The 12,437-nt window shown below is 42.7% G+C and overlaps 1 protein-coding gene across 2 annotated transcripts in view; it reads left to right on the forward strand.

The window, feature by feature from the left end:
• LOC112253571 (ABC transporter G family member 23-like) overlaps positions 1 to 12,437 on the forward strand; it is a 59,967-nt gene that overhangs the window by 19,900 nt on the left and 27,630 nt on the right. For both annotated transcript variants that reach the window (XM_042315634.1, XM_042315635.1), the window contains exons 2-4: positions 2,090 to 2,240; positions 3,951 to 4,110; positions 6,327 to 6,481. In XM_042315634.1, coding sequence (XP_042171568.1) covers positions 2,090 to 2,240; positions 3,951 to 4,110; positions 6,327 to 6,481 — 466 coding nt within the window. The remainder of the gene's footprint in view (positions 1 to 2,089; positions 2,241 to 3,950; positions 4,111 to 6,326; positions 6,482 to 12,437) is intronic.

Genomic DNA, 12,437 nt, shown 5'->3' on the forward strand with positions numbered 1-12,437 from the left:
CCTAACCCTAACCACACTGTTAGCCCTAATGCCTAACCTTAACCACACTGTCAGCCCTAATGCCTAACCTAACCTTAACCACACTGTTAGCCCTAATGCCTAACCCTAACCTTAACCACACTGTTAGCCCTAATGTCTAACCCTAACCTTAACCACACTGTTAGCCCTAATGCCTAACCTTAACCACACTGTTAGCCCTAATGCCTAACCCTAACCACACTGTTAGCCCTAATGCCTAACCCTAACCTTAACCACACTGTTAGCCCTAATGCCTAACCCCTTAACCACACTGTTAGCCCTAATGCCTAACCCTAACCACACTGTTAGCCCTAATGCCTAACCCTAACCTTAACCACACTGTTAGCCCTAATGCCTAACCCTAACCTTAACCACACTGTTAGCCCTAATGCCTAACCCTAACCTTAACCACACTGTTAGCCCTAATGCCTAACCTTAACCACACTGTTAGCCCTAATGCCTAACCCTAACCACACTGTTAGCCCTAATGCCTAACCCTAACCTTAACCACACTGTTAGCCCTAATGCCTAACCTTAACCATACTGTTAGCCCTAATGCCTAACCCTAACCACACTGTTAGTCCTAATGTCTAACCCTAACCTTAACCACACTGTTAGCCCTAATGCCTAACCTTAACCACACTGTTAGCCCTAATGTCTAACCCTAACCTTAACCACACTGTTAGCCCTAATGCCTAACCTTAACCACACTGTCAGCCCTAATTCCTAACCTTAACCACACTGTTAGCCCTAATGTCTAACCCTAACCTTAACCACACTGTTAGCCCTAATGCCTAACCCTAACCACACTGTTAGCCCTAATGTCTAACCCTAACCTTAACCACACTGTTAGCCCTAATGTCTAACCCTAACCTTAACCACACTGTTAGCCCTAATGCCCCCTAACCTTAACCACACTGTTAGCCCTAATGCCTAACCCTAACCTTAACCACACTGTTAGCCCTAATGCCTAACCTAACCTTAACCACACTGTTAGCCCTAATGCCTAACCTAACCACAAGCCCTAATGCCTAACCCTAACCACACTGTTAGCCCTAATGCCTAACCCTAACCTTAACCACACTGTTAGCCCTAATGCCTAACCCTAACCACACTGTCAGCCCTAAGCCTAACCCTAATAACCACACTGTTAACCCTAACCTTAACCACACTGTTAGCCCTAATGCCTAACCCCTACCACACTGTTAGTCCTAACCCTAACCTTAACCACACTGTCAGCCCTAATACCCCCTAATGCCCTAACCCTAACCTTAACCACACTGTTAGCCCTAATGCCTAACCCTAACCTTAACCACACTGTTGCCCTAATGTCTAACCCTAACCACACTGTTAAGCCCTAATGCCTAACCTTAACCACACTGTTAGCCCTAATGTCTAACCCTAACCTTAACCACACTGTCAGCCCTAATGTCTAACCCTAACCTTAACCACACTGTTAGCCCTAATGCCTAACCCTAACCACACTGTTAGCCCTAATGCCTAACCCTAACCTTAAATTAAGAACAAAAAGCTTTTTTTAAATAGATTTTTATGACAGACAATTTTGTCTTGGCAGCTAGACTATCTAGTGGAAATCGCTCAGTTCTTCTACCAGGGCAACAATTTGTGACAATAAACGTCAACCTGCCAGAATCTCAAGGCTGGTGTAGAGGTTAACAGTGGCTGCTATATATATCCACCCCAGCATGGGTAACAGTGGCTGCTATATATACACACCACCCCAGCATGGGTAACAGTGGCTGCTATATATACACCACCCCCCCACCATGGGTAACAGTGGCTGCTATATATACACCACCCCCCCACCATGGGTAACAGTGGCTGCTATATATACACCACCCCACCATGGGTAACAGTAGCTGCTATATATACACTGTTGATACCAGCACAGTACTAATCTGGACCCCACTGCTATTCTGCATCTTTATCCCCCTGTTGTTCACTACTATTCCTGCCTTAATAAAGTGATAATTACGGGGGAAAATATATATATATATTATTATTATTATTATTATTATTTTTTTACATTTGTTTGTTTTTCTTCTTCCAGTTGACAGAAGGAAGGATGAAGGCAGACCAGGAAGCTCCTCCCCCTCCCCTAGATTGGAGGATTTGGCGATCCGGTGTCGGGAAGTGTGTCGGTCGTACGGGAAACTCAAAGTCCTGAGTAACCTCAACTTGACCGTACCACAGGGACACATGTTAGTAAACCACACTGACATTACAACAAAATCAGGCTTCATGTCCAAATCTTATATAAGTAAGTTAATTGAGTGACACTATTAAGTTTTAGATACTTTATGATGATTTGGACATGAAGTGTGAAAAGACTAGTATAAACTGTAGGTACCTTTGACTTGCATTGGATTTGTGCCACATTTGACACAATGGCCAAGTAAACAAAACCAAAGCATGGATTGCTATCATAGCTTGTCCATAGACTGCTTACAGGGTAAGAAACAGGGCCTAATTACCGAACAGGCACATAGGGCACGTGCCTGTGTGTGTGTGTTGTGGGGCGGGTTGTGGGCCCTCTGGAGGTCACAAAATGTGTTGAAATGCAGGAAGTTAGCTGTTTTCCAGGAACCCAAATGCAGTAGTCCGGCCCTGGTGAGGAAACCAATATGTCATTTTTTTATTTGGGTAACTATCCCTTTACAGCCTAATGATAATCTATACCTTTAACAAGTAAACAACATAATTGCATTCTTGCATCTGGTAATAATTAGGCTTCACTTGGATTTTCACATGAATCATGCATTGATGTCATTGGAAGTTGTATGCGACTTACAATTAAGAGTCAGACCGTAGTGAGAAATAAGGGTAGCAATGTTATCATACTATATATAGTACAGGGGTACTCAACCCTACGAGGTCTGGAGTCTGCTGGCTTTCTGTTATACCTGATCATTAATCACACCCACCTGTTGTCCCAGGTCTAAATCAGTCCCTGACTAGAGGGGAATCACCCACCTGTTGTCCCAGGTCTAAGTCAGTCACTGACTAGAGGGGAATCACCCACCTGTTGTCCCAGGTCTAAATCAGTCACTGACTAGAGGGGAATCACCCACCTGTTGTCCCAGGTCTAAATCAGTCACTGACTAGAGGGGAATCACCCACCTGTTGTCCCAGGTCTAAATCAGTCACTGACTAGAGGGGAATCACCCACCTGTTGTCCCAGGTCTAAATCAGTCACTGACTAGAGGGGAATCACCCACCTGGTGTCCCAGGTCTAAGTCAGTCACTGACTAGAGGGGAATCACCCACCTGTTGTCCCAGGTCTAAATCAGTCACTGACTAGAGGGGAATCACCCACCTGTTGTCCCAGGTCTAAATCAGTCACTGACTAGAGGGGAATCACCCACCTGTTGTCCCAGGTCTAAATCAGTGCCTGATTAGAGGGGAATCACCCACCTGTTGTCCCAGTCTAAATCAGTGCCTAAGGGGAATCACCCACCTGGTGTCCCAGGTCTGTCACTGACTAGAGGGGAATCACCCACCTGTTGTCCCAGGTCTAAATCAGTGCCTGATTAGAGGGGAATCACCCACCTGGTGTCCCAGGTCTAAATCAGTCACTGACTAGAGGGGAATCACCCACCTGTTGTCCCAGGTCTAAATCAGTCACTGACTAGAGGGGAATCACCCACCTGTTGTCCCAGGTCTATCAGTCACTGATTAGAGGGGAATCACCCACCTGGTGTCCCAGGTCTAAATCAGTCACTGACTAGAGGGGAATCACCCACCTGTTGTCCCAGGTCTAAATCAGTCACTGACTAGAGGGGAACAATGAAATAATGCAGTGGAACTGGCTGGAGGTCCAGAGTTGAGTTTGAGGGCTACAGTAGATATCTATGATTTAGCTCTCATGTCAATTTTTTTAACCCAAAATTCTGTTCTCTCTTACCTTGCAGCTACGGCCTGCTGGGTCCGAGTGGGTGTGGGAAGACCACGCTGTTGAAATGCATTCTGGGAACCCTGAAGATCTCCCGAGGGCACATCAGCGTGTTGGGGAAGCCGCCCGCATTTCCTGGTCACCAGGTCCCTGGGAGGATGGTGGGGTACATGCCACAGGTACACTGTTATCAAATCAAATGTATTTATATAGCCCTTCTTACATCAGCTGATATCTCAAAGTGCTGTACAGAAACCCAGCCTGAAACCCAAAACAGCAAGCAATGCAGGTGTAGAAGCACGGTGGCTAGGAAAAACTCCCTAGAAAGGCCAAAACCTAGGAAGAAACGTAGAGAGGAACCAGGCTATGAGGGGTGTCCTCTTCTGGCTGTGCCGGGTGGAGATTATAACAGAACATGGGTTAGGACATGGGTTAGGTAAGGGTTAAGGTTGGGGTTCGGGTTAGGTAAGGGTTAAGGTTAGGGTTCGGGTTAGGTAAGGGTTAAGGTTGGGGTAAGGGTTAAGGTTGGGGGTAAGGGTTAGGTAAGGGTTAAGGTTAGGGTAAGGGTTAGGTAAGGGTTAAGGTTGGGGTAAGGTTAGGGGGTAAGGGTTAAGGTTGGGGGTAAGGGTTAGGTAAGGGTTAAGGTTAGGGTAAGGGGTTAAGGTTAAGGTAAGGGTTAGGAAAGGGTTAAGGTTGGGGTAAGGGTTAAGGTTAGGGTAAGGGGTTAAGGTTAGGGTTTGGGTTAGGTAAGGGTTAAGGTTAGGGTAAGGGGTTAAGGTTAGGGTTTGGGTTAAGGTTGGGGTAAGGGTAAGGGGTTAAGGTTAGGGTAAGGGGTTAAGGTTAGGGTAAGGGGTTAAGGTTAAAGGGACATTTAAAAAAAAATTAAACTTGGGCCTTCTGAGTGGCGCATCGGTCTAAGGCGTCACTACAGACTCTGGTTCAATCCTAGGCTGTGTCGTAGCTGGCCACGACCGGGAGACCCATGAGGCAGCGCACAATTGGCCCAGCATCGTCCATGTTAGGGGAGGGTTTGGCCGGCCGGGATGTCCTTGTCCCGTTACGATCTAGCCACTCCTGGTGGCGGCCGGGCGACGTTGGTCGCCAGCTGGACGGTGTTTCCTCCGACACATTGGTGCGGCTGGCTTCCGGGTTAAGCGAGCAGCGTGTCAAAAAGCAGTGCGGCTTGGCGGGGTCGTGTTTCGGAGGACGCATGACTCTCGACCTTCGCCTCTCCCGAGTCCATACCGGAGTTGCATCGATGGGACAAGACTGTAACTACCAAATGGATATCACGAAATTGGGGAGAAAAGAGAGTTAAAAAGTACACCAATTTAATACTTGTAAAAAAATGTCCACTTCATGTTCATCTCCAGCACCACCAGAACATCAGCATGTTAAAATGGAGTGTTTCTATGTTTTCTAGTAAAACAAAGAGGAAGATGTAACGGTTTTCTAGGTGTGAAGGAGAGTCAGACCAAAATGCAGCGTGTAGATTGCGATCCATGTTTAATGAACAAACGTAACACGAATCTAAATACAAAACCTACAAAACGTAACGAAACCCGAAACAGCCTAATACTGGTGCACATACACACAGAACAAGGAACAAAGACACTAAGGACAATCACCCACGACAAACTCAAAGAATATGGCTGCCTAAATATGGTTCCCAATCAGAGACAAGGATAAACACCTGCCTCTGATTGAGAACCACTTCAGACAGCCATAGACTTAACTAGAACACCCCACTAGCTACAATCCCAATACATACACACCACATACAAAAACCCATGCCACACCCTGGCCTGACCAAATAAATAAAGATAAACACAAAATACTTCGACCAGGGCGTGACAGAAGATGTGTTTTCAATGACATCATCAGTGTGCATCATGTGATTTTAGCCAATTATGAGGAGGCATTGCCTTGTAATTGTCTACTAATTGTCTACTTATCTTCCTCTATCTTTTTTTACTGCAAATCATTGATGTTGGGGTGGTGCTGGTGATGATGAATATAAATTTAAGACATTTAAGGGAAGGTTAGGGGTTAGGGTAGGGGTTGGGGTTAAGGTTAGGGTTATCGTTTAGGATGGGGATGTCCCAAGGATCCGGGATAGCACTGACCCTTCCCCCATGGTACAGAAGAGGTATCTCGTGTTACTGGCCTGCTGTACTAGACTCTTAACTTTGTCTGGAAATGAGACTCTCCTTGTCACTTAAATGAAACCTGGGCATAAGCAGCACAGCTCCGCGAGAGGTTCACGCTACTCAGCGTAAAATTACCTGGTTCTATTTCCAAGATTTCAACTCACAGCTCACAGCCGAACACTTGATTAACACAACACACCAAAACACAACACATACCATGACATAACATTGTGTTTCTCCTTTAGGACCTGGCGTTGTACAATGAGTTTTCTATCAGTGACACTCTGACGTTCTTCGGAAGGATCCACGGCCTGTCATCTACGGACACCCAGGCACGCATGGACTTCCTGGTGGACTTCCTGGACCTACCTCACAACAGCAGCCTGGTTGGAAAACTCAGGTAATTAGGGTTGCAAAATTCCAGTATCTTTTTCCCAAAGTTCCCAGGATTTCCAGAAACCTTTCCTTCAGCTTTCGGAGCATTGTTAACTCGATGCCATTTTATTTACGAGCTGGAATAAATAATACTCCATGCTAGCTCCTTTAAAAAGCAACAACGCTGCACATACACCAGGGTGGTACCACCCAATACGTGTGTTTTACGGCCCTTTGCTATCTAGATTTTAAGTAGAAGTTGTGCACCAATATTGAGTTTTAAAAGCCTGTGATATCAAATGAAGTGTCCTTTAATATAGACCACATTCATTTTTAATGTGAATAAAGGCAAACTAATGTGCCAAAATTCTGCATTGTGACATGTCCCTCCGTCAACCCTAGTGTAATGCTCCGGGTGTCGTGGGTGTGGAGTCAGACGCAGGAGACAGAGAGTGCAAGGCTGTGCTCTTTTAATGCACCAACGCACCACAGGGTGCTCACAATAATAACGGCCCCAAACACGGGGAATGAGAAGGGTACAACTGAAATTTCACGACCAGGAACAAACACGTTCCTCTACATTAGAGCCGAAGGTTACAATCATTAATCCCGCACAACAACCAGGCGGGCTGGCTGTCTAATAAAGACAAACTAATCATTCACCAACAGGTGCTACCAATAAACATACAAGGAGGGGGAGGAAAGACAATCAGTGGCAGCTAATAGGCCGGTGACGACGACCGCCGAGCGCCACCCGACCGGGAAGGGAAACCACCCTCGGTCGGACTCGTGACACCTAGGAAGATGTTAACACACTTAACCCCAACATTTCTCCAAGTTTCACCATCATTGTAAAGTCCTAGTTTATGTTGTTGTTTTGACAGTCATTTCAGAAGATTATTATTTATTTATTGTTATTAGTGATTCATTTACTTCTGTCCCTCATTTTAAGGTCCACCTTGTTACGTGAACTGACCTCTTTTAATATGGTGAAACTTTTTATTTTTAAATAATCATTGAACATCTAAAAGTCAAATCACAGAGTAAAACCAGGTGAGCTGTTTCTACTCTTTTTATCCATGTTCTGGTGTTCTGTGGTGGGAAACGGCATGGCAACAAGACTTTGGGGTGACCATCGCTAATTGTGAATGGGAAACTATTCCCACTAATGCCCCAAAAATTATGATATTCCATTTAAAATGATAAATAAATTACAAACTACACCTGTCCCAAAGATAAGCAGCACTTGGTACTTATGCACATGTCTTCTGATACTGTCCTGTAGTTAATGATTTGGAGAAAGAGGTGGAAAGGGACATTTCAAACATTTTGGGCTCTCCAGTTGGTCTATAGGGGGTCTCCTTCCCCTGTGTCTAGACTATGGCTGAGTCCCAAATGGGACCATATCCCCAGTATAGTGCACTACTTTTGACCAGTAGTGCACTACATAGGAAATAGAGTGCCGTTTGGGACTCAGTATATCTCATTTTGATCTGGGGGAAAAGTACACTACAACCAAGAGAGAGAGAAAGAGAAGGAAACTGTTTCCCCCTGAGGAGGTTTATGTTTGTTTGTCACGGGCTTCTGTCATGTAAAAATGCCCGCCCTGTCTGAAACTCAGTAGGTGTTATGCAACAGACATTTGCCAAGATGTCAATGCCAAAAAGAAGGCTCCCTCACTTCCATCAAAACAACTCCTCAATGATTGCTTATTACTCTTAGCTGTAACAGTAAGAGTACACAGCAAACTGGCCAGTATTACCTGGCGGTGATTATTCAGGGTAACATTTCTAGTGTTGATTCAGGAGTTAAATTAACACTCGGTGGTGTTAATAACCCCAGTGTTGGTGTTAATAACCCCAGTGTTGGTGTTAATAACCCCAGTGTTGGTGTTAATAACCCCAGTGTTGGTGTTAATAACCCCAGTGTTGGTGGTAATAACCAGAGTGTTGGTGGTAATAACCAGAGTGTTGGTGGTAATAACCAGAGTGTTGGTGGTAATAACCAGAGTGTTGGTGTTAATAACCAGAGTGTTGGTGTTAATAACCAGAGTGTTGGTGTTAATAACCCCAGTGGTGGTGTTAATAACCCCAGTGTTGGTGTTAATAACCCCAGTGTTGGTGTTAATAACCCCAGTGTTGGTGTTAATAACCCCAGAGTTGGTGTTAATAACCCCAGTGTTGGTGTTAATAACCAGAGTGTTGGTGTTAATAACCCCAGTGTTGGTGTTAATAACCCCAGTGTTGGTGTTAATAACCCCAGTGTTGGTGTTAATAACCCCAGTGTTGGTGTTAATAACCCCAGAGTTGGTGTTAATAACCCCAGAGTTGGTGTTAATAACCCCAGAGTTGGTGTTAATAACCCCAGAGTTGGTGTTAATAACCCCAGAGTTGGTGTTAATAACCCCAGTGTTGGTGTTAATAACCAGAGTTGCTGAAATGGTTGTTCCAGTTTATTGCTTTAGGTAGTCTGATATTTTAGTCTTCCCAACTCTGGCAGTTGCAGGTGAATAAAAATTCTACATTTTGGATATCCCCTGTTCTGGCTGGATATCAATAGGAATGACACATCACTTTGTAAGCCAGCATAATGTGACTTGCAGAACTTGATGTGGCCTGTAAACCATGAGTTATAGGCTACTGTATCAGGGTCAAATTAAGCCTTCAAAATAAGGCATTAAGAAATTAAAGGGATACTTCAGGATTTTGGCAGAGGCCCTTTATGTTTTTATGTCTCTGTGTCCAGTATGAAGGACGTTAGAGGTAGTTTCGCGAGCCACTAAAATTAGCACAATGACTGGAACTCTATGGGAATCTACTAGCATTGCCAAAATCCCGAAGTATCCCTTTAAATCATTTGTATTTAATGACTTAGTCACTTAGGACAGGGATGGGCAACTGGCGGCCCATGTGGATTAACAGTTCTTCACTTCAATCAATCAATCAATCAAATGTATTTATATAGCCCGTCGTACGTCAGCTGATATCTCAAAGTGCTGTACAGAAACCCAGCCTACAACCCCAAACAGCAAGCAATGCAGGTGTAGAAGCCCGGTGGCTAGGATAAACTCCCTAGAAAGGCCAAAACCTAGGAAGAAACCTAGAGAGGAACCAGGCTATGAGGGGTGGCCAGTCCTCTTCTGGCTGTACTGGGTAGAGAGGAACCAGGCTCTGGGGGGTGGCCAGTCCTCTTCTGGCTGTGCCGGGTGGAGATTATAACAGAACATGGCCAAGATGTTCAAATGTTCATAGATGACCAGCAGGGTAAAATAATAATAATCACAGTGGTTGTAGAGGGTGCAACAGGTCAGCACCTCAGGAGTAAATGTCAGTTGGATCTTCATATCCGGTCATTCAGAGTATCTCTACCACTCCTGCTGTCTCTAGAGAGTTGAAAACAGCAGGTCTGGGATAGATAGCACGTCCGGTGAACAGGTCAGGGTTCCACTTGTTATGTCAAGCTCTGATTGTCACTCAATTTGCCCATGTTAGCTAACCAATTTAGATTGGTAAGTTAGTCTAGCGGCCAGCTATTTAAACTTGTAGTAATCAAGGCAAAATGTGTAGAATTGCAGTAAATGAGCTTACGATTAGTTTAGAAGTTGCCCATCACTGGCTTAGGATTTCACTTGGTGAAGGCCACAGGACTAAAAAATGAATTAATGCAACAACTATACCCTTTGTCACTAACAAATACAGTCATGGGTTGTAACTCTACAATTTAGTTGAAAGGCAACCTGGGAAATATTCAAATAAGTCTTAACACTAAATAGTGTGTTAATTTAGCACTGAAGTGTGGACCCGTATAGACACGGGAACAGTGTTAAACTGCTGTGTAGCTATCGTCATGGCATCAGCTCATGGGAATCTGAATAAAGATGGAAGATTACTCTTGGATAATAACTCTTAGATCTGGTATAATAACTCTTAGATCTGGTATAATAACTCTTAGATCTGGGATAATAACTCTTAGATCTGGGATAGTAACTCTTAGATCTGGTATAGTAACTCTTAGATCTGGTATAGTAACTCTTAGATCTGGTATAATAACTCTTAGATCTGGTATAATAACTCTTACATCAGGTATAATAACTCTTACATCAGGTATAATAACTCTTAGATCTGGGATAATAACTCTTAGATCTGGGATAATAACTCTTAGATCTGGTATAATAACTCTTAGATCAGGTATAATAACTCTTAGATCTGGGATAATAACTCTTAGATCTGGGATAATAACTCTTAGATCTGGGATAATAACTCTTAGATCTGGGATAATAACTCTTAGATCTGGGATAATAACTCTTAGATTTGGTATAATAACTCTTACATCTGGTATAATAACTCTTAGATCTGGTATAGTAACTCCTAGATCTGGTGTAATAACTCTTAGATCTGGGTATAATAACTCTTAGATTTGGGATAATAACTCTTAGATTTGGGATAATAACTCTTACATTCTGGTATAATAACTCTTAGATCTGGGATAATAACTCTTAGATCTGGGATAATAACTCTTAGATCTGGGATAATAACTCTTAGATCTGGGATAATAACTCTTAGATCTGGGATAATAACTCTTAGATCTGGGAGAGTAACTCTTAGATCTGGTATAATAACTCTTAGATCTGGTATAATAACTCTTAGATCTGGTATAATAACTCTTACATCAGGTATAATAACTCTTAGATCTGGGATAATAACTCTTAGATCTGGTATAATAACTCTTAGATCTGGTATAATAACTCTTAGATCTGGTATAATAACTCTTAGATCTGGGATAATAACTCTTAGATCTGGGATAATAACTCTTAGATCTGGGATAGTAACTCTTAGATCTGGTATAGTAACTCTTAGATCTGGTATAGTAACTCTTAGATCTGGTATAGTAACTCTTAGATCTGGTATAGTAACTCTTAGATCTGGGATAATAACTCTTAGATCTGGGATAATAACTCTTAGATCTGGGATAATAACTCTTAGATCTGGGAGAGTAACTCTTAGATCTGGTATAATACCTCTTAGATTTGGTATAATAACTCTTAGATCTGGTATAATAACTCTTAGATCTGGTATAATAACTCTTAGATCTGGTATAATAACTCTTAGATCTGGGATAATAACTCTTAGATCTGGGATAATAACTCTTAGATCTGGGATAATAACTCTTAGATCTGGGATAATAACTCTTAGATCTGGGATAGTAACTCTTAGATCTGGTATAGTAACTCTTAGATCTGGTATAGTAACTCTTAGATCTGGGATAATAACTCTTAGATCTGGTATAATAACTCTTAGATCTGGGATAGTAACTCTTAGATCTGGTATAATAACTCTTAGATCTGGTATAATAACTCTTAGATCTGGTATAATAACTCTTAGATCTGGTATAATAACTCTTAGATCTGGTATAATAACTCTTAGATCTGGGATAATAACTCTTAGATCTGGGATAATAACTCTTAGATCTGGGATAATAACTCTTAGATCTGGGATAATAACTCTTAGATCTGGGATAATAACTCTTAGATCTGGGATAATAACTCTTAGATCTGGGATAATAACTCTTAGATCTGGGATAATAACTCTTAGATCTGGGATAATAACTCTTAGATTTGGGATAATAACTCTTAGATTTGGTATAATAACTCTTACATCAGGTATAATAACTCTTAGATCTGGTATAGTAACTCCTAGATCTGGTGTAATAACTCTTAGATCTGGTGTAATAACTCTTAGATCTGGTGTAATAACTCTTACATCTGGTGTAATAACTCTTACATCTGGTATAATAACTCTTACATCTGGTATAATAACTCTTACATCAGGTATAATAACTCTTAGATCTGGTATAATAACTCTTAGATCTGGGATAATAACTCTTAGATCTGGGATAGTAACTCTTAGATCTGGGATGTAACTCTTAGGTGTGTGTGTGTGTGTGTGTGTGTGTGTGTGTGTGTGTGTGTGTGTGTGTGTGTG

The sequence above is a fragment of the Oncorhynchus tshawytscha genome, unplaced genomic scaffold (assembly GCF_018296145.1).
Source record: "Oncorhynchus tshawytscha isolate Ot180627B unplaced genomic scaffold, Otsh_v2.0 Un_contig_4883_pilon_pilon, whole genome shotgun sequence".
Lineage (NCBI taxonomy): Eukaryota > Metazoa > Chordata > Actinopteri > Salmoniformes > Salmonidae > Oncorhynchus > Oncorhynchus tshawytscha.